This window comes from Myotis daubentonii, chromosome 13, assembly GCF_963259705.1.
Source record: "Myotis daubentonii chromosome 13, mMyoDau2.1, whole genome shotgun sequence".
NCBI lineage: Eukaryota > Metazoa > Chordata > Mammalia > Chiroptera > Vespertilionidae > Myotis > Myotis daubentonii.
In genome coordinates, this window is record NC_081852.1 from 21,997,465 (window position 1) to 22,022,749 (window position 25,285).

At 54.5% G+C, this 25,285-nt stretch overlaps 2 protein-coding genes across 6 annotated transcripts in view; one reads left to right on the forward strand and one right to left on the reverse strand.

The window, feature by feature from the left end:
* TBATA (thymus, brain and testes associated) overlaps nt 1-16,045 on the forward strand; it is a 32,818-nt gene extending 16,773 nt beyond the window's left edge. The window contains exons 2-10 of the mRNA XM_059662466.1: nt 2,332-2,388; nt 3,659-3,891; nt 5,743-5,898; nt 6,752-6,831; nt 8,225-8,395; nt 10,591-10,672; nt 11,450-11,594; nt 13,110-13,162; nt 13,791-16,045. Of these exons, the coding sequence (XP_059518449.1) occupies nt 2,332-2,388; nt 3,659-3,891; nt 5,743-5,898; nt 6,752-6,831; nt 8,225-8,395; nt 10,591-10,672; nt 11,450-11,594; nt 13,110-13,162; nt 13,791-13,876 (1,063 nt within the window). The 3' untranslated portion in view covers nt 13,877-16,045. The remainder of the gene's footprint in view (nt 1-2,331; nt 2,389-3,658; nt 3,892-5,742; nt 5,899-6,751; nt 6,832-8,224; nt 8,396-10,590; nt 10,673-11,449; nt 11,595-13,109; nt 13,163-13,790) is intronic.
* A 6,466-nt stretch (nt 16,046-22,511) lies between these two features.
* Nucleotides 22,512-25,285, reverse strand: part of ADAMTS14 (ADAM metallopeptidase with thrombospondin type 1 motif 14) — a 77,393-nt gene continuing 74,619 nt past the window's right edge. For 4 of the 5 annotated variants that reach the window (XM_059662474.1, XM_059662469.1, XM_059662473.1 and 1 more), the window contains exon 22: nt 22,512-24,552. In XM_059662474.1, coding sequence (XP_059518457.1) covers nt 24,053-24,552 — 500 coding nt within the window. In that variant the 3' untranslated portion in view covers nt 22,512-24,052. The remainder of the gene's footprint in view (nt 24,553-25,285) is intronic. The other variant, XM_059662472.1, reaches the window with a different exon arrangement.

Here is a 25,285-nt window from a genome sequence, read left to right on the forward strand (position 1 = left end):
GATGCAGAGAGGCAGAGCCCTCCACGGTGGCATCGGGCCGGTCAGACTGACAAAGCTGGGACCCAGTCTGACCGACTGTCTTTGCCAGTTCCTCCCTCTCTGCCTGCTGGGCGCTGGCTGAAACCGGCCCCTGCCTCGCACTCTCTTTTTTGGTCCCCATTGAAAGCACTGAATGGGAGGTGGAGAGGGAGCTTGGAGGGAGAATGGGTCTTCAGTGGGTAGGAGGAGCTAGCTGGGTGGGGGTGAGGAGAGGGGTCCTGGGGAGTGGTTCTGGAGTTGTGGGGAAAGGGTAACCTAGCAACCACTGGCTTATGCAGTCACAAAGCAGGCAGTCTTGTCAACAGAACCCCAAGCCTTCCCTTTGTCCTCTTGCTCCCTCCTGTTGGGGCACAGGGGCTTCTCTCCCTCATGCTATAGTGAGTGTTTGCCTTGGTGAGTCCAGGGATCTTTCCAGGGGAGGAAATGGACATGAGCGGTCTGGGGCCCAGGGGAGGGCCCAGAGGGGCTGAGATGGGGAAAGGAAGTTCTGACCTAGGTTTGAAGTGAGCGTTCAGACTCCTTGTGCCTGGCTGGCTGGGGGCCCGGCGGGGAGGGACGTGGCGGGGAAAAGACAGGTGGGACCTCTTTACAGCAGCTGGGGGGTGTGACCCTTTAGGATCTTATAAAACCAGTTTAATGGATCACGCCTAACACTTACAAGAAGCAAACAAGTAGGATGAAACTATCAGTGAGCATCCTATGTAGCAGGGTAAGGATTGCTTTGGTTTCACATACACACAAGCATGTGCACATGTATGTGAATGGAGGCATGATGTAAAAATTAAGTTTCCTTGCCATGGTCACAGTCAGGAGCATTTGAAAGTTTCTGTTTTAACGACTACCTTTGCCTGTTGGCGGGTGTGTTGGGGGTTTCCAAATGCCCTGTTCTCCAGCCTGCAGCCTCTAAGTGCTCTGGAGTGCAGCCCCCATGCCCCCCATCCCCCGCCCCCATGTCCAAATGTCCAAAACTTCCTTCAGAGGAAGCTCTGCCAACTGTCTTTCTTTTTCTGTTGTTGTTCTGGGTTATTTTGTGTTTCGTGTGTTTTTTGTTTTGTTTTTATTTGTTTTGTTTCTGTGGGGTGTGGTGGTGTTGTTGTTTAATAGTTTTGTTGATTTCAGAGAGAGGAAGGAAAAGGGAGAGAGAGATAGAAACACCAATGATGAGATTCATTGCTAGGCTGCCTCCTGCACGCCCTCTATTGGGGTGTCAGCCTGCAACCTGGGCATGTGCCCTGACCAGGAGTCAAACTGTGACCTCCCGGTTCACAGGTCGATGCTCAACCAGAATCACACTGGCCTGGCTGTTTGTTTTTCTGTAGAGAAAAGATCAGGAGTTTTTGAGTCAGGTTGTCTGGTTTCTTGCCACCTGACCTCAAAGTCTCTTCCCTTCCCTGATCTCAGGCAATACTACATCCTCCTCCATCTGAACTTGATGAAAGGCTGGCCCTTGAGGGGTCTCTGGGGTCCCTTGCAGGTTCTGTAATTATGGGGGTTAATTCTCAAAATGCACTAACTCTAATCCTGACACCTGAACCCCCCAACATTTTGGGTATATGAATATGTGTATACATTTGGGTCCATAGATTTAGATCAATTACCATTCTTGGCTTTGACACCTATCATCTTTCATCCACATCAATTAGTTTATTTAATAATATAATGGACACTCGTAAGTGTACCTCCCAAACCAATAACGAGAATATCATCACTAGCACATCTTATGTGCTCTTCTCCCAACTCTCCCCTCCCCACCTGCTCTCAGAAATAGCCACTAGCTGAATTTTGTGTTTACCATTTCCTTGCTTGTCTTTTCTTGTTTCATCACATATTTATGATACTTTTACTTGCTTCTGAATTTTATTTTTTATAAGGATCTCAGGCCATATGGTCTTTTGCCATTTGCTTTCCTCATCTTAGCGTTATAGTTGCAAGACTCATCTATGTAGCAGTGGTTCATCCATTTCAATTACAATGTAATGCTCATTGTCAGAATGTACCACAGCTTACTGATGCACTCTTCTGCCATTGGACATTTGGATTGTCCCCAGTTTTTACCAATCTGAACCATGTTAGTTTGACTATACTTACATATAGCCCCCGTTATACATCTGCAAGAGTTGCTGTTGGGTATATACCTGGAAGAGGAATTGCTGGATGATATAGCATGCAAACATTCAATTTCGCAAGATATTGCCAATGCTTTTCTCCCAAAGTGTCTGTTCCAGTTGATTTCCCACTGCCAGTCTATAAGATGTTCTGATACATATTCAACATGGATCTTTGTTCTGTTAGAACCCGTACAATGGCTGCGGAGGTGAAGACCCAACCCACTGAACCACCCCGGGCGAGGTGAGGCCCCCAATGCCTACCCTGCTGACCAAGGAGGTGGTAGGGACAAAGGGGGCCTCAGGGGAACTCAACAGACTGGGAGTCCAAGAAAGGCAGTCCTTCCTCCCCTCCCACTGCCATCAACTAGGCCCTGATTGGCTTCTCAGGCCTGAGGTACCACAGGTCGCAGGCGGGCACCCTCTCTGGATGGGGAGAGGATGTGATGGCAGGGGCCAGGGGCACTGAGCACAGAAATTCCAGGGATTTTCAGGTGGTGACTTCCTGTTAGTTGGGGTTTGGGGAGGCCAGCTAACTATGACTTTCAGAGAAGGTTTGCTTTATTTCTTTAAGTCCCAGATCTCTTAGAGGCGGCCGGAGGATGGAACGGGAAACTCAGGGGCCTGGTCAGCAAATTCCTCAGAGGGTCCAGAACAGCTTGCTTAGCATATCCAGAGTCCATCTGTACCAGAGAGGGACTCCCTCCAGCCAGGGTCACCGGGAGAAGGGAAAGCCAGGCACCAAGGACCAGCCCATCGTTGGATCCTTGCTGGACCGACTTCGACATCATCCTCCAGGGGCAAAAGCACAGCATCCTTGAGAGGGAAGGGGTGCAGGGTGGAGAACAGAGAACCTGAGACAGCTTGTCTCCAGTGAAGCGAAGCAAGAGCTTGAAGCTTCCCTGCAGCGTCGCAGCTCTGAGAGCCGCAGCGTCAGCTGGGCGTCTCCTGGGAGTGCCCCAGGGGGCAAGGACTTGCTGGTGTAATCTGGCCTTGGGGACAGCTTTGGCCCGCATGCTGTGTCTGGGCCAAAACTGCCCCGATGGCATGGGGGAGGGTGACAGCCTGTAGCTGGCTTCTCTTGGGCAGCCAACAGTTTGGCTTGGGGAGAGGCCCTTGCTGGGGCCAGCCCTCTGGCTCTGGAGGTGTATATAATGTGTCTTTGCTCCAATCCAGGCATTTGGATGGCTGGTGGGTCTATAGCTTCTCTTTCTGGCTGTAGAGATGGTCTGTGAAAGAAAGCTGGGGTCCCGGGGAATTCTACCTGAGTTTTCTCAGATGGATTCCAGCTCCCTACTAAGGCCCCTGAGGAAGACAGAAGCCTTCCCGGGACTGGATTGTCCCGATCGGGAGGAGACCCTGGGGGAGGCCCAACTTGGAGGCCGGCGGGTGGCAGAGAAACCCTGGAAACCACATTTCAGAGTATCTCAGGAATGGACTCTGAAAAGCCCCACGCTGGGGCAGGCACTGCTGCCAGGAGGCCTCATTAGCTTCTCCTTGACCTTCTTCTTCAGTCCAAAGGCTGAGCCAAAGGCTGAGAAGTCAGAGCACAAGCCAAGAAGCCACGGGGTCGAAGGGCCCCAGAAAGAACCTGTGGTCCCAGGGATCGTGGATTTCAAGGTGGTCCGAGAGGAACTGAGGAATCCCAAGCCCGAATCCCCTAACACCTACCACTTCGGCCGCCTCAGCCACAACTCCTTCTTCTCCCGGCATCACCCCCACCCCCATCGTGTGACCCACATCAAAGGTAGGGCTGGGGTCGGCCAGGGCCTGGTGGGCAGTGGAGGAGGGGTGCTCTTAAAACCTGGAAAGGGAGGACCCAGCCTCTATTTCTAGGGTGAGGCCCAGAGAGGAAGGGGACTTAGCCAGGCTACTTGCAAGCACTTGACCAAGCCAAGAGTTGCCTTGGGGGGCAGGCTCCAGGGGCAGACTACATGTCCCCACAGGGTTTCCCTTGCTGCGGGTCCTCCCGCCTCACAAACCAGAGAAAGGGATGAATGTTTTGCCTCTGAGCTGCACTCGGCTCACAAACACAGGCCATTTCATCCTCAGGTATCTACTGAGTGTGAACTGTGCCCGAGTCAGGCACTTTTTTGGACCCTGGGAATATGACAATGACCAAGACAGGGAGCTGACTCTCTGGTGGGGAAGAATAGGAAATAGATGAGGTGTCAGAGCGTGGGAAGTGCCAAGGCTACAGAGGGAAGACATGACCAAGAAACATGACTTTTAAGCAAAGAACTAAAAGAAGAGAGAGCATGAATCAATCATGTGGATGTGGGGGGATGGAGGGAGGACCAAGGGAACAGCAAGTACAAAGGCCCAGCAGCAAGGAGGCCCATGTGGCTGGAGCCAAGTAAGGAGAGAAGGGAGATGCAGCAGAGAGGCAGTGAGGGCCCAGGCCACTGCAGTCGTCACTAAGCCATCTAACTGAGTCGGCTGAGAACCACCGAGAAGCTGAGAGCAAACACGTGTCAGGCGTGATCTACCGGCCTCTGTGGGGATGGTGGCTTGGACCAGGGAGGTAGAGGTGGAGGAGTTAGTGGTCCGGCTCCAGAGATATGCAGAAGGTAAAGCCAACAGGATTTGCTGATTGATTAGAAATAGTGTGAGAGGAAGAGGGGGATCAATGTTGACTCCTGGGTTTTTGGCTTGAGGAACTGGAAAACTGGGGCGAAAAGACTTCAGAGGGGACCAGTGGAGGAGAGGAGACGAGTCAAGAGTTTGGTCTAGGACGGAGAGATGCAAAATGCGAGATCCTTTTAGACATCCAGGTGGAGGCACGGGGGGGGGGGGGGGTTGGGAATTGGGTCTGGAGTTCAGGGGAGAAACAAACAGGAGAGCAATTCAGGTACGGATGGTGTTTGAAGCGGCGCCTTGATGGCTCATCCAGGAGACTGTGTAGATACAAGCGATGAGAACCTGGGGACGGGGTCCCAGGGACCCCAAGGCTAAGAGGCTGTGAGGAGGAGTTCGCAGCAGAGGGAATGAGGAGTGGCTGGTGAGCCAGGATGAGCCAGGACGGTGAGGGGTCCAAAAGGAAATTGTTTGGGGAAGGAGGCAGTGAGCAACCATTCTTCCCCATTCAGGCTGGTTCTCAGAGCGTAACTGTCCAGTAGTAACAGTATCACACAGACCTTAGGCCGAAGGGTCCTCCTGTGTAAACCGCCTGCCACTGCCTCCAGGCTACCCGGCACTCGTCCCCGCACAAGCTGACAGATGGCGAGATGTTTCATCCAGGGAGTTTAGCTAAATCTCACTCCCCGTGGTTTGAGCCCAGGTCCCTCTCCACACCCAGGGGTCCCTCTTGAGGCTGCTTACCTCTCTCTGCTCACACCTGCAGTCATTGCTGTCATCGAAAGCCCACAGGACCTCAGGATGAGGGTGGCAGGAAGCCCAACTTGCTGCGTGACCCTGAGCGCATCCCTTCGCTGTCCATTCTAAGTGCCCCGGGGGTAACGTCTAGGTGGCTGCAGAGTCTCTCCGTGCTCTAACGATCCACGGGCTCTGGTTACTGGAAGTGCTCTACCTGCCCAGCCTCCTGGAGCTACTGGGGTCCACGCACCCACCCCTTCCCGCGGCCTCTGTCCCTTCACAGATCTCACCGGGAAGCCCGTCTGTGTCGTCAAGGACAGGTTCTCTCTGACCTCCTTGCCTCAAACTGCGCTCTTCTCCCCCTCTCTGATGGGGATGCCTGCCCTCTTTGTCCCCATTGGAGACCCACACTCCAATCGGGATCCCCGGCTTAAGCCAGGTGGGTGCTGGGGCCACAGACCTCTACCTTGGGGCTACACCCCTCCCCAAGGGCTGCCCCGCTTGGGTGGGTGCCTGAGAAGGAAGTGGGATCTGGTCAGGTACCCCGTTTTCCCCCCTCATTTCCTCCAGCTTTGGCATCTGCATTATTCGCCAACCCCAAGATCTCAGCAATGTGCCCCTGCTTGGATTTGAGGTGTTTGAGGAGTAACCACAGCAGAGGACAAGCAGATTTGGGCCAGTCGTGTGACTTCAGGCCGGAGAGGAATGATACTGGAAATTATTAGTACTTGTACTCAGGCACCAGCCATCAGAACAGGCAGCCATACACAGCACCACGGCTCGCTCTGAGGCCTCTGCTCCGCGGGCTGTGGGCTGTGCCCTTTCTGTTAGGGGTGCGGGGCAGGGGCTGGGACAGCCTGCAGGGCAGAGGTTTGTTTGGAAGGCTTGCTTGGTGCTCTATACCGCCCTCTCCAGGAGCAGTTCCATATTTTAGTAACTGGCACTGCATAGCAACTGAATCTCAATCTTGGCTTCAGTTTCCTAAAAGAGGCAAAGCTAGATTAAACCACTTGCATTTTGGCACAAATAACCAAATACGGTCCAGTGTCTCCCATAAAATCATAGGCTAGGACATTCAGGGCCCCCTCCACACCCACCCTCCCACCCACCAATGGTGTGATGCCTAATCCTTCCCGGAGGGCACCATCTCCCCTCCCCTTTAAGATGCAGATGGAAGGCTGGGAGGAAAGGAGGCTCTTCCACCCACAGCATCCCCAACACCTGGTGCCACGGGGAGGGCGAGGAGGAGGGGCCCAGACAGCAGTTGCCAGGATCTTGTCCCCTCCCCGCAGAGGCCTGGAAGAAGGAGTTGAAGGAACTGGCTTCCCAGGTGGTCGTCTTCAGCAAGGAGACTGAGCCGAAGAACAAAGAGGTGGGTGCAGAGCAAAGGAGCTACCTGGGAAGAGATGAAATGGAACCATCTCTTTGTACGAAAATCGTTCCCAAGTCTGACCGCACTGACCAGCCGGAGAGCAAGTGCTCATTGAGATGCTGCTGTCCGCACTGAGGAGGAGGAGGAGCCAACAAGTACCAACCCAAGGGCCGGCCGCAGTGAGGGCTCCACGGATCAGAGAACATACCCAAGAGGAGAAATCCAAGAAGGGTTCTCAGTCCAGAGGTGGACAGGGGAGGCATCCTAGGGGAGGCACGCAGCTCAGAAGCCAGGAACAAGGACCCCTCTAGAGAGCGAGGAGCTAAGTGCAGGGCCTAGTGGGCAGCGGCGGAGGAGAAGGTGGGAAGGGGCCGAACTTAGTGTAAGTGTCTAATCTCATAAGGAATGGAGAGTCACTGACGGTTTTCAGACAGTATTGGGGTGGCCTCGTGGGAACTATTTGCTGACCAGTAAAGACAAGTGGGGGGCAGCTTGAAGGTCGTAGGAATTGGTCCTAGGACAGGCCTGGCCCTTTGTGAATGAGTCTCATTCCGCGCTTGTGCTGGGCAGCAGAATTCTCATCCCTGCTCTGCAGCTACGTCACTGCAGCTCTTGGGGCAGCGGTCTGGGCCTCAGGTTTCTCTTCTTTAAAAGGGGAAGCAGGATGCTGCCAGTCTTAATTGAAGTTGCAGGGTCTAGAGGCCCCAGGCCTTGTGCCCATTGGCCTGGCTTAGGAGGGTTTCCCGGGGCTAAGAGAGAATGCCAAGCTGTGTGAGACAGACCTGGGGGCAACTGAGCTAGGAATTAAGGTAGGTGTGTGTGTGTTGGGGGGCGGGGGGCGGTGAGGGGCTTGGCATAGAATACTGTTTTCAAATCTCTGATGAGCTTGGGGGAGGGATAGCAAGGAGGACTTGCCCAGGACCATGGTGAGTGAAGAGGGGATGGGGGTGTAGGTAGGAGGCCAGCATTCAATGAAGTTCCAGGAGGAAGAGCTTTGGCTGTATGGAAGGGCCCCCTGCTGGGGAAAGGGGTCTAGGACAGTGTGGGGCTGGCCTGGTCCACATCCTGGGTCCCTGCAATGCTGTGATGCTGAGGTTCCAGGAGAGGAGGTGATGGGCGCCCTGGAGATGTGAGCCAGCTTCCTTCTCTTCTCTTCTCTTCTCTTCTCTTCTCTTCTCTTCTCTTCTCTTCTCTTCTCTTCTCTTCTCTTCTCTTCTCTTCTCCTCTCCTCTCCTCTCCTCTCCTCTCCTCTCCTCTCCTCTCCTCTCCTCTTCTCTTCCCTCTGTCTCCTATCTATCTATCTATCTATCTATCTATCTATCTATCTATCATCTATTCTCTCTCTCTCCCCTCCCCCCTTCACCTCCCGAGTCTCTGACCACTTTTCTTCCAGGAGGGGGTGCCTCAGCGGGAGCAGGGTGCCAAGTACTCTGCAGAGACTGGGAGGCTCATCCCTGCTTCCATCCGAGCCCTTAGCAGCCGCCACTCCCACCAGGGCCAAGGGAACCACCCTTCAAGCAGAGATGGCATCCAGGCCTTCGTCCTGCAGGATCAGGAGCTGCTGGTGAGACCCTGGGAAGGCGAGGGGCTGGGCAGGCCGTGGCCTGGGCAGGCCGGGGGATGGGGCCTCAGAGCAGCCCTATCTGAGGGCAGAGAACAGGGCGGTATACCCCCAGGCTTCCAGATCCCGGCTAGGACTCTCACAAGCTGCTGGAAAGTGGGGCCTCTCCCGGGGATACTTGCACCTGAGACCGTAAGATTCAGAAACCACAGCCCTGGGAGTCAGGGGCCTGGATTCTAATCCCTCAGGCTTCCAGGTTTCTGTGTAAGCCCTTTCCTCTTTGTTAAGTCCTTTCCCCTCAAGGGGCCTTGGTTCCATGATCCAGTCAGACTGGGAGCATAAACATGTCACCACTGAAGTCTGTTCCAGCTTTGGCACTGGCGAGTTCCTGAAGGGAGCTGCAGTGGTAGGATGAGATGCATGGAGCGGAAGGTCCCACCTAGTGTGTCCTCAGACTGCACCCCGGGGTGGGTACCCTGCAGCCTGCAAGGCCGGTGCCAGCCTCGTCTCCCCTGAGAGGATCTGCTCTGTGCTGGGACAAGGCACGAAGCCCCCACCTCCACATTCGAGTTTCCCATCAAGGTCTGAGACGAGGCCACGATGGTTCCAGGGGGTTAAGGCATTGAAAGTCTCTGTTAAGCCCTAGCTGGTTTGGTTCAGTGGATAGAGAATAGGCCTGCGGACCGAAGGGTCCCGGGTTCAGTTCCAGTCAAGGGCATGTACCTCGGTTGCAGGCTCCTCCTCAACCCAGGCCCTGGTAGGGGCTCATGCAGGAGGCAACCAATCGATGTGTTTCTCATTGATGTTTCTCTCTGTCTTTCCCTCTCTCTTCCACTCTCTCTAAAAACCAATGGAAAAAATATCCTCGGGTGAGGATTAAAAAAAGAAAGTAAGTCCCTGTTAAAATGCACACACGTTCTCCAGGAAAGGCCAGACAATGAGCCAGCTTCTTGACACCATTCCTGTGACCAGTGCTTTCAAAACAGTCCAGTGAGGTGAACAGAGCAGACAGGGCCCGGGATCCCCCATTCCACAGATGGGGAGGCTGAGGCCCTTCCAGGTGCCACTCGGTGGCCCAGGTCCCCAGAGAGCGAGCAGCGTAGCTGGGACTAGAACACAGTACTTTCTCCACCGTAGGGCGGCCTCACCTTGCCTGGAAGTAGGTTCTCGGGTTCCTTGGGGAGGGTGCAAAGGGAAGGTAAGTTGGAAGTGGTGAATTGAGAAGGACCCTGGGGCAGAGTGGGGCTGGGGTCACCGTATGGGGTGGGGGCCTGGGGGCAAGGGTGGACACCCTAGCAGGCACAGGCCTGGGGAGAGGTGAGCCCACGTTCCCCTCTGACCACCACTGGTTCAGGTGGGCTCTCCTGAAAGAGGGAACCCCACTTTCCTAGGACGCCAGGTGCTCCACCCCCCATCGCAGCCTCAACCTCCAGCCAGCCGTAGCCCCAGCGGCCACCAGCACCCCTGCCTAGAGAGCCCCCGTAGCGCATTCGAGAGAGAGCTGGATCTTTTCCACACGATCCTTGCCTGGAGAGCGCAGAGGAAGAAGGGCCCTGACGCAGCAAAGGTGGCCGCGGCTGAGGACGGGGCTGCGAGCAAAGCGGGGAAGGAGCTCCAAACGGTGCAGTTTGCAGAGCCCGCCGGCCCCAGCCCTCGGGCCGCCCACTGGGAGCAGCCCGCCTCTTTGCTAGCGTCTCCAGACTCTGAATTTGGGAACTTCAGGGTGGGGAGGCTCGTGGGGACCCTGAAATCCCCCCACCAAGGACTCGGGCATTTGGGACTCGGTGCGTCTCTGAGGAGCTGAGTGTGCAGCTCTGACTTGGCCTTCCCAGGGAGGGACTCCGGGGTACAACCCCCCACGCAGGGCTCGGAGATGAGGGCCCACAGCTCTGACTCCGAGGGTTAGTGCTGCCTCAGTCTCCCTGCTGGGTGGCCCCTCTCGCATAGCTCAGCCTCCTTACCTGCTCAGTGAGGAGGCGGAGAGCCTTCCTCCAGGGCCCTTGGGAGAGCAAGCCCTCTGTAGCCAGCGAATCCCACGCAGAGTGGGGGGGAGGGGGGGGCGGGCGGGGCCAGGACCATTGCGAGGACCAGTTCAGCCAAGCACGTGGCCCTGGGAGCCCACTTCAGGGCAGGCACCCGTGCTGCTGGCTGGAAGGTGCCGTCCACACACTGACCCAGGCCTGTCCTCCTGCCCACAGATCTTGGAGCTCCTTTGTCAGATCCTGCAAACAGATTCGTTGAGTGCTATCCAGTTCTGGCTCCTCTATGCTCCTCCCAAGGGTGAGGCACAGCCCCAGGCCCAGGGCCGCCGCTGAGTGGAGGCTGCTGAGGGCCCGGCCCTCTGCTTCTGCAGGACTCAGAGGTCGCTCGGCGCCCACCCTGCCTTCCGCCAGAGCCTTTCTCCTTTCTGGGGCCGAGCTAACTTTTCCCAGCGGGGCTCCCTCCGCCCACTCCTCAGCAGGGTTCCATGACCCTGCTCCTCACAGGGGACCCCTCCCCCACGCTGACTGCACCCAGGAGGGAGAGTCCAAAGCCCAGACTGAGCAGACAGAGCCCCCTTCACCCACCACTGTGGGAAATGCACACACACACACACACACACATGCAGATACACGCACATAAGAACACACATGGACATAAGAATGGACATGTATGTATGCACTGGGACAGGGAGGAGAGGGTATGTCTAAAAGGGAGGGTGAGGAGTGATGAGAGCCAGAGATTGGAGGCAGCTTCCTGATGGGTAGAGTAAGGGGAGGAGAGGGCCAGGTCCCCTATAGGGTTCCCAGAGTGGGCCAAGGGGTGTTGTGGGCAGGTGGGCCAAGGCCACGGTACACACGAGGGAGGTTGGAGGGGCTGGGCACGCAGCACACACAGGGTCCAGGGAGAAGCAGGACCTGCCCATGGGGCCCTGTGGGCAGAATATGAGATGGTTGAGAAGCTGCCTTGGGCCGGGGTGGGCAGAAGAGCCGGAGGCCCTGCTCCCTGCAGGTCCCATCTGGCGACAGGATGGGGGCTGGGTCATGCCCCTGAGGACCCTGCTCCCTGTGCTTACAGAAAAAGCGCTGGCGCTGGGGCTCCTGCAGACGGCAGTGGCTCAGCTCCTTCCCCAGGGTCTGGTCTCCATCCCAACCGAAAAACTTCTAAACCAGCTCCAGGATGTCCAAGAACCATCTCAGGAGAGGCAACAGCCAACCTACAGGTGGGCTTCACCCCGCACCTGTCCCTCTGTGCCCAGAACTGCTCCCTCATGGTCAGCACCTGTCCTTCCAGGTGAGGCTAGTGGGGTGCGGGGAAGGGAGCCTGGCACTGGCCGGAGCCGGCTGACAGCCTGTCCTGGAGGAAGAGGTCAGCCCCCGCCACGGGACCCTCCAGTCCCTTTGGCTGCTCAGAGGCCCACTCTGCCAGACCAGACTCAGCCGCCAGCCGTAGGGTGCCTGAGGGGGTGACCTGTGTCAGCTGCAGCCAGACAGGGCTGGCGGAGCCCAGCTAGCCCCCCAGGAGCTCTTTGGGAGGACACGGTAGAGAAGGGATGCTAACACAGGCCGGCGGCAGTGCCTTTATGTCGGTATTAAGCACCCTGGGTGGCTGGAGAGAAAGAGATTAATTCCAAGGTGGGGAAAGGGAGGGTAAAGAAAGGCCTCACAAAGCAGGTGCGTAGGACCTGACACGTCAGCACTGGAACCTGCAGGATTGAGCACCCATTCTATCTCCCCGACGTCGCTGGTGCTCTGCACAACCACCCATGGAGGCCCTGTGACCTCCAGAGGAAACTGAGGCTCAGAAAGAATTGAATGACCCATAGACACCTGGCCGGTCGGCAGAAGAGCTGGGACCAGGCTTGGGCTCGCCGACCTGATATGCCCAGCAGTGCTCAGATCCACAGAAGTGTGTGTTACAAGTGAAAATTCCTAGAGAGTCTGACACACAGGTGGGGTGGGAGGGGAGTGAGGGCACACAGGGGCTGTGTGTGTGTGTAACATCATCCAAGCACTCCTGATAGAACTTGGAGAGCACTGCTGGCTGAAGAGGATTTGAACAGGCCAAGGAGAGGGTAGGAAGTGTCCGGAATGGAAGTGATGTGCACACTTTCGGGGAGGCTGAGTTCTGGGGTGGTTGGAGCGTGGCGGGCTTGTGCTCGCTTAGGTCTGTTACAGGTGTGGGTGCTCGCTTTGGCCCTGCACGTGGTTTCTTTTCTGCTCGGGGGGCGGGGGAGGCCCAGGAGAAAGGCAGGCTTCACTGTGACCTTGGTCAAGACACCTCCCATCTCTGAACCTGTTTTACCCCTCAAAAGCCCCTCTCCCAGAGCGTAGGTGCGTAAAAAGGCTTGCTGAAGTGTAAAGTCGATACAAGATAATACGAGAGCATTATTCATGCTTGTAAACACTTCATTAGGGAAGCAGGCTCTCGTCTCCTCCATTCCCAGGGGAAGGCTTCCTGTCTGTGAGGCCAAGAAGGGGCCGGGGGGTGGGGTGGGGGGCTGTAGTGACCTTCCTCACAGCTCCCGGGGCAGGAGGGCCTTGGCTCCCTGTGGCACTGCAGGCGATGGAGTCACAGTTGTCAGGGTCTGGCTTGGGTAGTGCTTGCTGGTTCTCAGGGCGGATTGGCTGCTCCTCTTCCGGGAGCACCTTCCTCACCTCCTCGCCCACCTGCTGCTCTGCTATGGTGCGGTCCATCCTGACCGTCCCGGACCTCCTTTCCTTTGTGTTGGTTATAGCCAATCCCCAAAGAAGTCAAAGACACCGCCTCTTCCCAAAAGCGAAAAACCAGGTAAGATTCCGTGCGGCAGATCCCTGCAGGCTCACCGAGGCACACCCTCGCTGGATTCCTTGGGGGATGTAAGGCTCCTGGGAGATAGGTCTCTGCCCAAGGAAGCTGCTCATTTCATCCATCCATTCATTCAACAGAAACTCATTTAGTGCCTATGTGCCAGGCTCTAGGGATCACTGGGAATCTTGGGGGCAGGGGTGGGGGGTTGGGGGAGATGAGGGAGGAGGCTGTGACAGTCACTCTGGTGCCTGAGACCAAGGCAGGGGAGGAGAGCGGGGGTGGGAGGGGAGAAAAGGCAGGTATCTCCATGTACTATATTCTCCCCCACTAGCCTGCAAAGGGTCCTGAGTGGCTGGCAGGGGGGTGGGGGTCTGCATAGAGTAGGCACTTCATTGATATTTGTTACCTGGATGTAGTGAGGCTCTGAGCTCCTCGTCGCCGCAGAGCCCAGAGCAGAAGCTGGGTTGACTGGCCCTCTTGCATCTCCCTCTGCTCTCGCACATCTGCCCGGGGCTTGGTGGGGAGAGGGGCCCCCCAAGTTTCCTGGGCAGCTCCCAGGTAGGGCCTGGTCCCTCCCCTCCTCTCCGCCGGCTGTGTCTCCCCTTCGCTGTGTCTCCCCTTCTCGCAGAGTACATCGGAAAAGCACAGGTTCTCCAGGTGCATCCCAGCCAGAGCACAGAAGAGAAAGTGGCAGAGCCGAAGACGGAGTGCTGAGGAGCGGGCGCCGCCTCACCCACCTGGCTCCAGAGCCGCCTCACCCACCTGGCTCCAGAGCCAGCTTTGCCCACCCTGCTCCAGAGCCAGCCCTGCGCTCCAGCTCGTGCCTGCCTCAGCTGCCTCAACAGCGATACGTCCTTTCCTTTCACGTAGAGCCCATTAAAGCACCACCCTCCCTTTAAGAGGACAGTTCCACTCTCCTCTCAGCAGCACGTCTGTGCTTGGGGCGCTTATTCCTGGAGGAGTGAGCTGCAGGGAACCATCCCACTCCCTTGGAGAATGCCCGGGTGCCAGCGTGGGGCTCACCCCGTTCTTTCGCGTCCCAGGAACTGAAGGGCAGGTAGTGGCTAAGACGGCCTGAGAAAAAGGCTCTGCCTCTCCCTGAACCAAGACACACAAGGCTCTGATAGATGGGAGCGGAGGTCAGGCATCCGCAGGCCTCCTTCAAACCATCAGCGATACCAGTTATTGCATTCCTCCCAGGCACTGAGGCAGGGGCGTCAGTAAGAGTTAATGAACACTGTGAACTGAGCCAAGAGTCAGGCAGCTTTGGGTAGAGATAAATGACACAGATTTACCCCAGGGTCTTAGGGTTCGCAAACTGGAAACACAACTAGGCAATTCCCAGCGTGTTCCACAGGAGAACGAAAAGCTGGGGGTTCTTAATAGTAAAAAGCACATCCAGGTCTGCACTCTTGGCCCCCGGCTTGGTCCACCATGGTGGCTGTCTGAGGTCTGGTGGTCTGGACAATGGCACAGTTTCTTCTTGAGGTAATTCAAAGGGTTAATGGAAGGTTTGATGCCCGGCCAGGCATTAACGCACAACGCACTGGTGCCCATCCAGGTATTGACGCAGGAATGGAAAGTTCAAAACTTTAAGTTCCCAGAGTCAGTCAGAACAAGAGTAATGGTTTCCTCCCGCCTTAATTTTAATAATTTAGCAGCTTGACTGTAACAACTCCATTTTATTTCTTCACTCTACTCCTCAAACACTATGTGAATTGTTCTACATGCTTTCTATAGAGTACTATATTTATTCTCCCCAAAGCTCCATGAGGTAGTGGGTTAATATCATAACTCCCATTTGATAGATGAATAAACTGAAGCTCAGGTGAAATAAGTTGTCCACAGCCACATAGTAAGTGGCAGAGCCCAGCTCCAAACACAACGTGTCTGGTTTTAGAATCCCCACTATACTCCACTGCCTTACAAACGGAAACCCTCACCAAAAGTTGTGGTTGCATATGGGTTAGCAAAATGGTGGTTGGCAAGGTCAAGGGGGAAAGGGACATTATTATATAAAGGTGACTCAGATGCACCCAGGGTGCCCCTGTCTTTTAAGATCTAGAGAAGATGGCCTTGACTCTCTAGGAAGTCCAGTGTCATCCTTGAGATTTCTGCCAATTCCATGAAGGGTGAAGGGGAGGCGGCACTGAGGATTTACCATGTCAAGGTCATTGTGGCTGTCAGCTCCTACTTCTACTGAGTTCAGTCCATGGATTGTGGCTCCATTCCACAGCACTGCTCCACCTCACTCAATTCGGATGGATTAAGTCCCTGAGGGTTTTCCCAAATACTCCATTCACAGAAAACTTTTTTTTTTTTTTAAATAATCCTTACCTGAGGAGTGAGGTTATTTTTTCCATTGATTCTTCAGAGAGTGTGGGAGGGAAAGGGGGAGGGGGAAGTAGAGAAAGAAACATTGAAATGAGAGAGAGAGAGACATTGATTGGTTGCCTCCCACGCACACTTAACTGGGAATTAAACCCAAAACTCTTTGGTGCACGGCCAATGCTCTAACCACTTGACAACCCGGCCAGAGCAGGCTCATTGTAGGTTTTTTTTTTAAGTCCCGGTGTCCTTTTTAAAATATATTTTTACTGATTTCAGAGAGAAAGGGAAAGGGAGAGAGAGAAACATCAATGATGAGAATCACTGATCAGCTGCCTCCTGCACACCCTGCTATTGGTGATCAAGCCCACAACCTGGGCATATACCCTGACCGGGAATGGAACCATGACCTCCTGGTTTATGGGTCTATGCTCAACCACTGGGCGACACCAGCTGGGCTCATTGTGGTTTTAATGTGCCTTTCCCAGGTGGCATCTGGTATTTAACACCTTTTCATGTGCTTATTGGCCATTGGTGTATCTGCTTTAAAGAAATGTCTACTCAAATATAATTTTGCTGTAAAAACAAAATCCCTGTTTTGTACGAGGACTCTCGATCCTGTCTGGACCTTAGTTCTACAGGGAATGCCCTGCAAGAAAAGCCCGCCACCCATGCTGGTCTGAGGATCTCACATTTTTGTTTGCTTCCGTGTAGTCCAGCATTTGTTCATTCTATCCACCTAAGCCTTTGTTCGCCATCAGAGATTATTCATATAAACTGATTTTTGCCTACACACTTTGTTCCTGCCAGCTGGGAGAGGGAAAGGTGCATACTAGCAATTTGCCCATCTCCCTCTGAGATGATCTGTATCCCTAATGGGAGACAAATATCAAGTGTTACAATGCCCATTCGGGCACTGCCAAGCACACAGTCCCCTTTCCACCCAATTGGCGGGGGGGGGGGGGGGGGAGAAACCTGTGGGTTTTCTAGGCTTCTCTTTGCCCAACTGCTCTCATTGTGCTATTTTCAGGGAGCAAAGCACTTGCTCATTCCTGGAGCCTTCCTTCGGCTTGGCCTCAGGTGTGGCGTCTCTACGTGAATCTCCCAGAAGCATGTGGTTTGGTTGAGACCCTGCCTAGGTTTCTACATTAGTGCCCCATTCCTGGCTACTTTCATTTCCTCTGGGCCACTGAATTAAGCCAAAGGAAATAAAAATGACAACAACGATGCTGTAATAGTAACTGTGTTTTACTTTTGGCTGACTTGCTTGTGAAGGAGTAAAAACCTGAAGAGGATACAAGCACGAAAATCAACTCAGACTAGAAGACCCACAGCGCCCTGCCATTTCCCAGGCAGGCTGGGGGGCAGACCCCACGCCGCTGCAAGGTTACAGGAACTTGTGTTTTCCTCCAGGTGCTGCAGCCGTTGTGCAATGCCACAGTCACCCCCTATTTGAGTAACGGCCGCCTTCTTACCAAGGAGACCCCCAGAGCCCTGTGACTTTTTGGTTTATTCCTGGCCATACCCAATTGCTAAAGCACCCTGCCTCCTGACAGTACCTGCCCCCAGTTAATCCTCGTTTCCCCCAATCCTGCCTCAGAAAGTCACCAATCCAGGACTGATATCTTCAGGGGGAATCCAAACCTCAGAAAAGACACCCTCCTCCCCCTGTGCAGTGTCACTCCATGCTGCCTCGACGCCCCAAGTCAGTCAGTTTGATTTTGTTGAAACAGGCTTGTCCTCCGGGTCTCTGGCTGTTTAGCCGTTGGAGCTGGTATTATTACACTGATGCAGCCCAGCTCTGTTTTTTTCCATTTGGCTCAGCTTTTGTTTCCCATCAGAGATAATTAACCCAGGTAATGATTGCTTAGGTGTTTCCTTCCTGCCAGCAGGAAAGGGGAGGAAAAGTGCTATTAGCAGCTCTCCCAGGTCTGTCTACCTCAGTGGTTCTCAGAAATCAGTTGCCCAGAAATCAGGATTTTAAAAAGATTTCCAGGTGATTCTAATGTGCAGCCAAGGTTGAGAACCACTGGTCTACCTCCTGGTTGTTTTTTTAATCCTCATGGAGGCTATGTTTTTATTGATTTTAGAGGGGGAGGGGGGAGAGGGGGAGAGGGGGAGGAGAAGGAGAAATACTGATGTGAGAGAGGAAACATCGACTAGTTGTCTCGCGTACACTCCCCAACCAGGATCGACTGAGGATCAACCCCACAGCCTAGGTATGTGCCTTTACTGGGAATTGAACCTGCAATCCTGCGAGGCATGGGACTACAGCAACCAACTGAACCACACCGTCCAGGGCTGTCCACTTCTTCTAAAATAGGGTGGGCACCCCAACATAGCTGCCCAGGCAGGAAGGCGGGCAATTGTCCAGTCCCAATCATGGACAGCACTTGGGTGAAGGGCTAATGAGCAGGGTGCACCTCCCAGGGCCTCTCCCCAAATCCCTGTCACAGAACAGCCGTGGTGGCACTTGGCCTGCCCCCAGCGAGCTGTCTGTCCCGGGGAAGTCCCTCCTCTCTTTAGGCATCCAGTCAGCCCTCAGCTCACTTGGGCCCCTTCTTACTTGGACAGTCTGTGATTCTAAGTTCAAACTATAGAATTAAGTGGGTATCTCGGTAATAAAAGTCACTAACATTTGTTCAAGGCCTTTGGTGTCCCTGGCACTATGCTTAGCATTTAATATATATGACCCCATTTAGTTCTCATAATGAGATTAAATATTACCATTCTCCCCCCTCCCTTTTTTAGGTGAAGAAACGAGGCAAAGGGAGGTTAATTAACTTGTCATAGCTAGTAAGGGGCAACCGGGCATGTAGTCAGCATAGCATCCTGCTTTGCTAGGTATCATGAAGAGATCAAAAAGAAACTGAGGCACAGAGAAGACATGATCCCCTCAGTCACACAGCCAGACCCTCTTTGGCCCCTCTTTCTAAAGCTGCTAACAGCACTCCCTCCAAACCGGTCTAGCCAGGGCAAAGGGAAGGCTCTCCTCACAGGCTCCTAGCCCTTTAAAGTAACCTGACCTGGAGCTGCACACCCCAGAACTGAAGAGACAGGGGGAGGGGGAGGAGCCCCAAGCAAAGCTGCTGTGCTGGTGGCTCTGGGAAGTCCAGACCAGCCCACCTGGGGCCAGCTCAGCAGACCAGAGGCAGCATGTGGCTCAAGGACAAAACGGTTGACAAGTTTCATTTGAGCTTTGGAGTATTTATTCTTTGTTAACACCTAAAACTCAGGAGTTGAGATTTCTCTGAAAACATCAGAAGCTATGGAAACTCTGGATCCTGTTCCGCCTGGCATAAGCTCTCATTCACTATATTCCCCACCCTCATTTACAAGATTTGCCTGGAGTGGGGGCATCCTGCTCTGGACACACATGCCGTCCATGTGTGGCACGTCCCAGCTCATTCATGTCCACCGCGTCAGCTCTCTAGCTCTCCCTGCCCCTTAACCTCCACATCCCCATAACAATGGCCCCCTGAGACCATTTGGCCCTTGGCTGGAACAACAGCCCAATGAGCACTGCATTCAATCATCTATTTTATAGTAGAAGCTGAGCCCTCAAGAGGGAAAGGTTTTGCCCACACTCACGGATCAGGGCAAGTTCTGTGTGAAGTATATTTTATTGCATCCTAAATTACAGGATGTTAGCAGTGGGGAATCCAATTCCGTTCACTACAAAAGGTGTTGATTGACAGCTTAGTTTTACCTAGTGGCCAGGACTACTGTGCCCCGACCACGTTCTAATTCTGCAGCTACTTGGCAGAGTGGAAGGATAGACTTGGTGGCTTTAGAGCCAGGCGCAGCCACTCCCTGTGTCACCTTCTGCAGTTACTTCATTACCCTGAACCTCGGCTTCTGCTTTTCTATGAGAACTAGAGGCCCAGTGCACAAAATTCATGCATGGTTAGGGTCCCTACGCTGCTGGCCAGGGCCTTGCTTCCCCCAGCTGCTGGCCAGGGCCTGCCTTCATTCCATGCCACCCCCTGGTGGTCAGCGCACGTCATAGCGAGCAGTCCAACTCCCGGTTGGTTGAACTCCCAAGGGGACAATTTGCATATTAGCCTTTTATTAGATAGGTTTCTTCCCAGCCAGAGCACTAGATTAACCAGTAAGTAGATTATCTGGGCTCTGATTTCAATACTAAGAACCTCAAGCCCTTTTCTGTTTGCAAACACTGTCACTTACTGGGTACCAGCAGGTGGCCTGCACACAGAATTCCAGGCATGTGTTTTGTCAACTGCATGATCTCCCTCAGCTGCTTATGGAGACTGTCTGTGCTTGGCTAGATGTGTGACTTAGGCAAGTGACTCAACCTCTCTGAGCCTCAGTTTCCTCATGGGGTTGTTGTAAGGATTTAGGGAGATATCAGGTGAAGGGCATAGCACAGTGCCTGGCCTTATAGTATGTGTTCAATAAATGTTAGCAATATAGCCCCCTAAACTCAGGTTCCCATTTCTAGAAAGTAATCTGGAATGAAAGCCACATTGCGATCACCATACCTCTTTCTTGACAACTCTTTATACGAGACAAGCTGACACTTACCGATGGGTCCCATGATTACTTCCCATGTTCCCATACCATCTTCACAACTGCCCCATCAAGAGAGCAGGTCAGAGATGGCTTTCTCCATCCTGCAGCTGGTAGGTCAAGTGAAGCACTAATGGTCAGACATGAAGACACAGGGTTGGGCTGTAACCTGGATCTTTTGCCTCCAAGACCAATGTTCTACCCCCTACACCCTGCTGACTAATAAACGAGATGGTCGGCTGAGGTGAGATGATTCGGAAGGCCCCTCAAGTATCCTAGGCTCTTGGGGACACCGTTATGAATGCCAATTCTTGCTATGCAGACAGCAAATTCAAAACGTCTGGCAATGTTGTTTGGATGCCCAAGACTTCTTCTGAAAGTGTTTTTTGAGAAGATGAAAACCAAAATTTTAGAGTTGGCGGTCGTACTATTATCCCATTGGAGAGACTGGAGTCTGGACAATTTATGGAAGGCAATAGGAAATATATATATCAAGTGCCTTCAAGATGTGGATTTGGTACATCTTTCACTCTAATTCACTTCTGGAAAGCTGTCTTAAGAAAAATCAGGTAAAAATGAAAAGATTTACTTCATATCATTTATGATATCAAAATTTAGAAACAACCTAAATTTTCAGTCAGTCCTAAGGAATGTGGTTTAATAAATGGTCATTTAGCCATACAAGGGGTACTATGTGCCCTTAAAAATGAAGGTTTAGCCCCAGGTGGTTTTGCTCAGTGGATAGAGCACTGGCCTGCCGACTGAAGGGTCCCGGGTTCCATTCCCATCAAGGGCACATGCCCAGGTTGCAGGCTCAACCCCCAGTAGGGGGCATGCAGGAGGCAGCCAATCAATGATTCCCTCTCATCATTGATGTTTCTATCTTTCTCTCCTCCTCCTTTCCTCTCTGAATCAATAAAAAAAAAAAAAATGTATTTTTTTTTAAATGAAGTTTTAGCTGGACAGATTTCAGGATGGAATGCTGCTGCCCGGGCAGGGGGGAGGGGAACAGAAGCAATGTGCTCAAACTGCTGTTAGAGCCGGGGGTGCTGAGGTTCTCAGAGGCCCACTCTGCCCACACTACCAACCATGGCAAGGACTACACAGCACCAAGGGCATATGTCCACCTGGGTCATCCACCTCTTTGTGGTCTACCTCCTGGGTAGCTGGTCCCACAGAATTCCCTGCCTGAACAATTCTGAGTGCAATTCTAGGGCCTGTGCTAGCATCTCCCTAGGTCAGTCCCCCCAAGGTGTGCCTGAGTTACCGTGTATGCACTTCTAGGCCCAAGGGATAGCTGTTTAAAAGAGGTAGCTTCTAAGGGGAGGAGGGTTTTTGCAGGGAGATATAAATGGAGCTTGAAGTTGAGGGCTAGAATGCTCCCACAGGCATGTGAGGTCCCTGGAGGGGTTCTCTGTGTCCTTGTCGTGGGCCACACAAGGGAGGGGCCTGTGAGAAACAAACCCATACACTCAGTGATGGATTAGCAATGTCTGACACCGCAGGGGGTTAGCTGTGGATTGGTTCTTTTAAGTTGTACAGCACGTGTTTCATGTCAGCCTGCCCTGCCCAATAAGATGCATCACACTCCTACCATCTGTCCAGCATCCACGTTCCATTCGGACTTGTGGGAAGCTGGCATGGCCATGGCATACTCAGCCCCAGGGCGCCGTATGTGCCATGCCAGCTCAGCCTGGCTCAGTGACCCTGAGTGGGGGCGATGAAAGGCTTAGAAAAGACAGACAAGAGAATGAAAGCTGGGTCTCAGTGGGACGCTGCCCCTCTGATGGACAGCGCCAGTGCCCACAAGCCCTGTCTTTATTTTATAGCAGATGCCACGAGGCAAAGTAGGGGCGTGGTCAAGTTGTTTACATCATTCTCGTGGGTTTCAATCCTACTCAACTACATGCACCTGAACTCTATCACTCAGGCACGTGGGGCCACGTGTTTGGACCACAGGTTCAAGCTCACAACCATAGCTGTTGGCTATAATTGTGCTGGGAGGGCCCTGCCCTCCAAGCTGGACTTGCACGTGGCCACGAGAGGACTGTGCCCTCTCGTTAGTCCGAGGCTTGAACCTGTCCGAACACTGCAGCCACGCCCCACAAGACTTTTGCAGGGAAAGAATGTTCACCACCTTCCAAGTGCGGACAGCCTTGCTCCTTGGACTGTTCTTCGCCATGCAGATCCCAAAACTACCTCCCCGGCACGTCTACCCTTTGGACCAAATTCTGGATGTCGACTTTCCCCAGGCCACACAGCGACTTGGCAGTGCAACCTGAGTGGGCCCCCAGCCCTGTTCTTCTCTCTCCACCCTGAGTGATGCTCAGAGGAGCCCCAGGGCCAGTGAGGCCAAGGCAGGGAGGCTGCGGGTCAAGTCTTCTTGTGCCTCTAGCATCTCGCCATCCAGCCCCCACCCCCAATCGTCTCGCCACAGCCCAGCCCCTGTCCTCCAAAACACAGAGAAAACACACAACACGACATTTTGGGGTCCAGAACAAACCACCAAGGACAATGTTAATAAATACATAACAATTCAAAGATCTGGATCTCAAAAGCAGAGTTCACAGCCCTTTCCCAGGCAGGCGGGGTCCCAGGAATGGTTCAGTGTGTGCCCAGCATCAGGAGGGGCAGGCAGCATGTGGAGGGCTCTCCGCCCCAGGCACTCCCAGGCCGGCCCACTGCTCCTATCTCGCTGGCCTGGCTCAGAACAGCCCTCACCTGGAAGGAAGAGCTAGCAAGCACCTCTACAGCTGCTGAAGGGTCTGGGAGACCCTTGCACCACTTGGGGTGAGGCCCCTGGGAGGGACCCTTGGGGATTCAGGTGGCTTCCAGAGAGCCAGAGGGTCAAGGGAAGTTACCTGCCCTTGGACGTAAGGGGGTAGGGGCAGCTGAGGCACCACAGTGCTGTCGGTCAGCGTCTCCTCCCCACCCCAGCAGGGGGCAGAGGCTCATATCCCGCCCGGGGTGGCCCCTGTCATTTCCAGAGCCCGGCTATGAGTGGACTCTGGTCCTCAGCTCTGAAGCCTGACCTACCCCCACCCCCCGTCCCCCATCAGCACCACAAACCTCTGGCCCAGCTGGAGCCAGGTGGGAGAAGAGGACCCCTACCTCCAGCAGGAGTGGTCTTTGGCAAAGGGCAATGATTGACGGGGCACAGCCTGAGAACACACGTCCCCCTCTGTGTCCCCTTCCAGGTCGTCTCCCTTCACGCCCTGGAGTGATGTGATGACCTAGTTGCCGTTCCTGGTCTAGCCATGGCTCTAGCACCAGTTGGGAAATCCCTGGATGAGGAAGACACTTTCTAGAGTGTCCAGAGCCCCCTTGGGTGAGCCGGAGTGAGGCTGGGAGGCCCACCTGTAGACTGGAGGTCCCAGAAGCAGCAGAAAGTGCCGCCTACCGAGGCAGAGGTGGCCACCAACACTGGTGGCGAGCTGACCGCCCCTTGGCCTTGGCTGGAAGAGCTGCACGGAGCTCTTGCTACAAAAGCCTGGGCCAGAGATGAACTCGCCTCCCACCTGCCCCAGCCCGGCAGCCGGAGCCCCCCAACCGCCCTCACCCCCAGCTCCTTTCCTCTCTGACTGCCCCAGGCCCCGCCCTCAACTTCCCTGGCCCTGCTGTGCCCCTCTGTGCAGAGGGGCCAGGTAGACAGGGCCTGCACAGGGGTCCCACAGGTTCTGTGAAGACAGGCAGCTGGACGGATCCAGTGTGGGACCCAGTGGCTGTGAGGACAGGGCGTCAGCTGGCCCTCAGTCCTGGCAGGAGAGACAGACAGGAGCCCCTGAGAGGTTCGACTCAGTCACCAGGGCTGCTTGCTGAGGTATCTCAGGTTACGGTTTTCCCTGATTTTTTTTCTTCCTCGCACACCCATTTCACAGGTGAAAAGTATCACAGCCCGAAACTAGAACAAGAAGGCAAATAATTTAAAAGGAAGTTTGTGCTTGCCCCTGGCCTGCTGGGTGTCCTCTGAGCTGGAGGTCTTGGGCCCACAGAGTGTAAACTTGACTGGCGGCGGGATGGGCAGGACGGGGCTCATGTCACCGGGGAGGTGGCTGGAAGGCCGGTGCCCGGATGCTTCAGGTCTTCCCTGAGTTGCCCTTTCTCTTCAGAGGCTGGCAGAGGTGGGCCAGGGGTCCAGCCCCAAGGCTGCCCCCGGGTAGCGTTAGGGGAAGTACTCCGCAATGCTCCAGGACTCAGTTTTTGGGGAGCAAAGCCGAGGCGCTGGGTCACCGGGGGGCTTGTACCCAGAGGTCCTGGGAGCTGTGTGGGTCGGCCATGCGGATGGTTGTCTGAGCCCGTTGGCCCCACAGTGGGCTCCACAGCATCTGGAGGGGTCTTGGCTCCCGGCGAGGGGCTCCCAGGCGTGGAGAAGGGTGGTGGTGAGGTCAGGCCGGGGTCCAGGCTGGCAGCAGGGCCTGAGGCCTTCTTGGTGCAGGACTCACAGCACAGCCGGTGGTAGCCGGGGATGGAGCAGTAGCGCTCGTGCACCTCCATCTGACAGAGGCTCGACCTGTCCCCCATGCAGGGCTCTGCTGCACACACAGAACAAGGACCGATGCCGGGAGGACATCTGTCAGCCGCTGACACCAGGACAACCCCCGGCCTCCCCCTCAGCCCGCCAGCGGCAGGCCCTTCTCCTGCTCTGGCTGGACGCACTATAAAGCTTTTCCCCAGATGGAGACACGGGCCACCTGACAGAGACAGGACCGAGTAACAGCCCTCATTATGTGGCAGAGGGGCTACACCCCGAGCAGTGGTTCTCAAAGCAGGCCCCCAACCTGCAGCGTCAGCATCACCGACGCTTGTTGGAAATCCACATTCTCAGGCCTCACCCAGGCCTCCCGAATCAGAAACTCTGGGGTGGGGCCCAGCTCTGTGTTTTTTGTTTGTTTGTTTTTAAATATGTTTTTATTGATTTCAGAGAAAGGAAGGGAGAGAGAGAGAAACATCAATGATGAGAGAGAATCATTGATCAGCTGCCTCCTGCACGCCCACACTGGGGATCAAGCCTACAACCCGGGCATGTGCCCTTCACTAGAATCGAACTCGTGACCCTTCAGTCCACGGGCTGACGCTCTATCTACTGAGCCAAACCAGCGAGGGCCCAGCTCTGTGTTTTAACAAGACCTTCAGGGTGATGCCAATACATGGGAAACTCTGAGAACCACGGCCCTACATCATGAGTTGTCAGGTTTGACTGCCAACTGGATTCACCTAGGAGCTTTACAAATAGCCACTGCCGAGCTCCCACACCCAGAGAGGCAG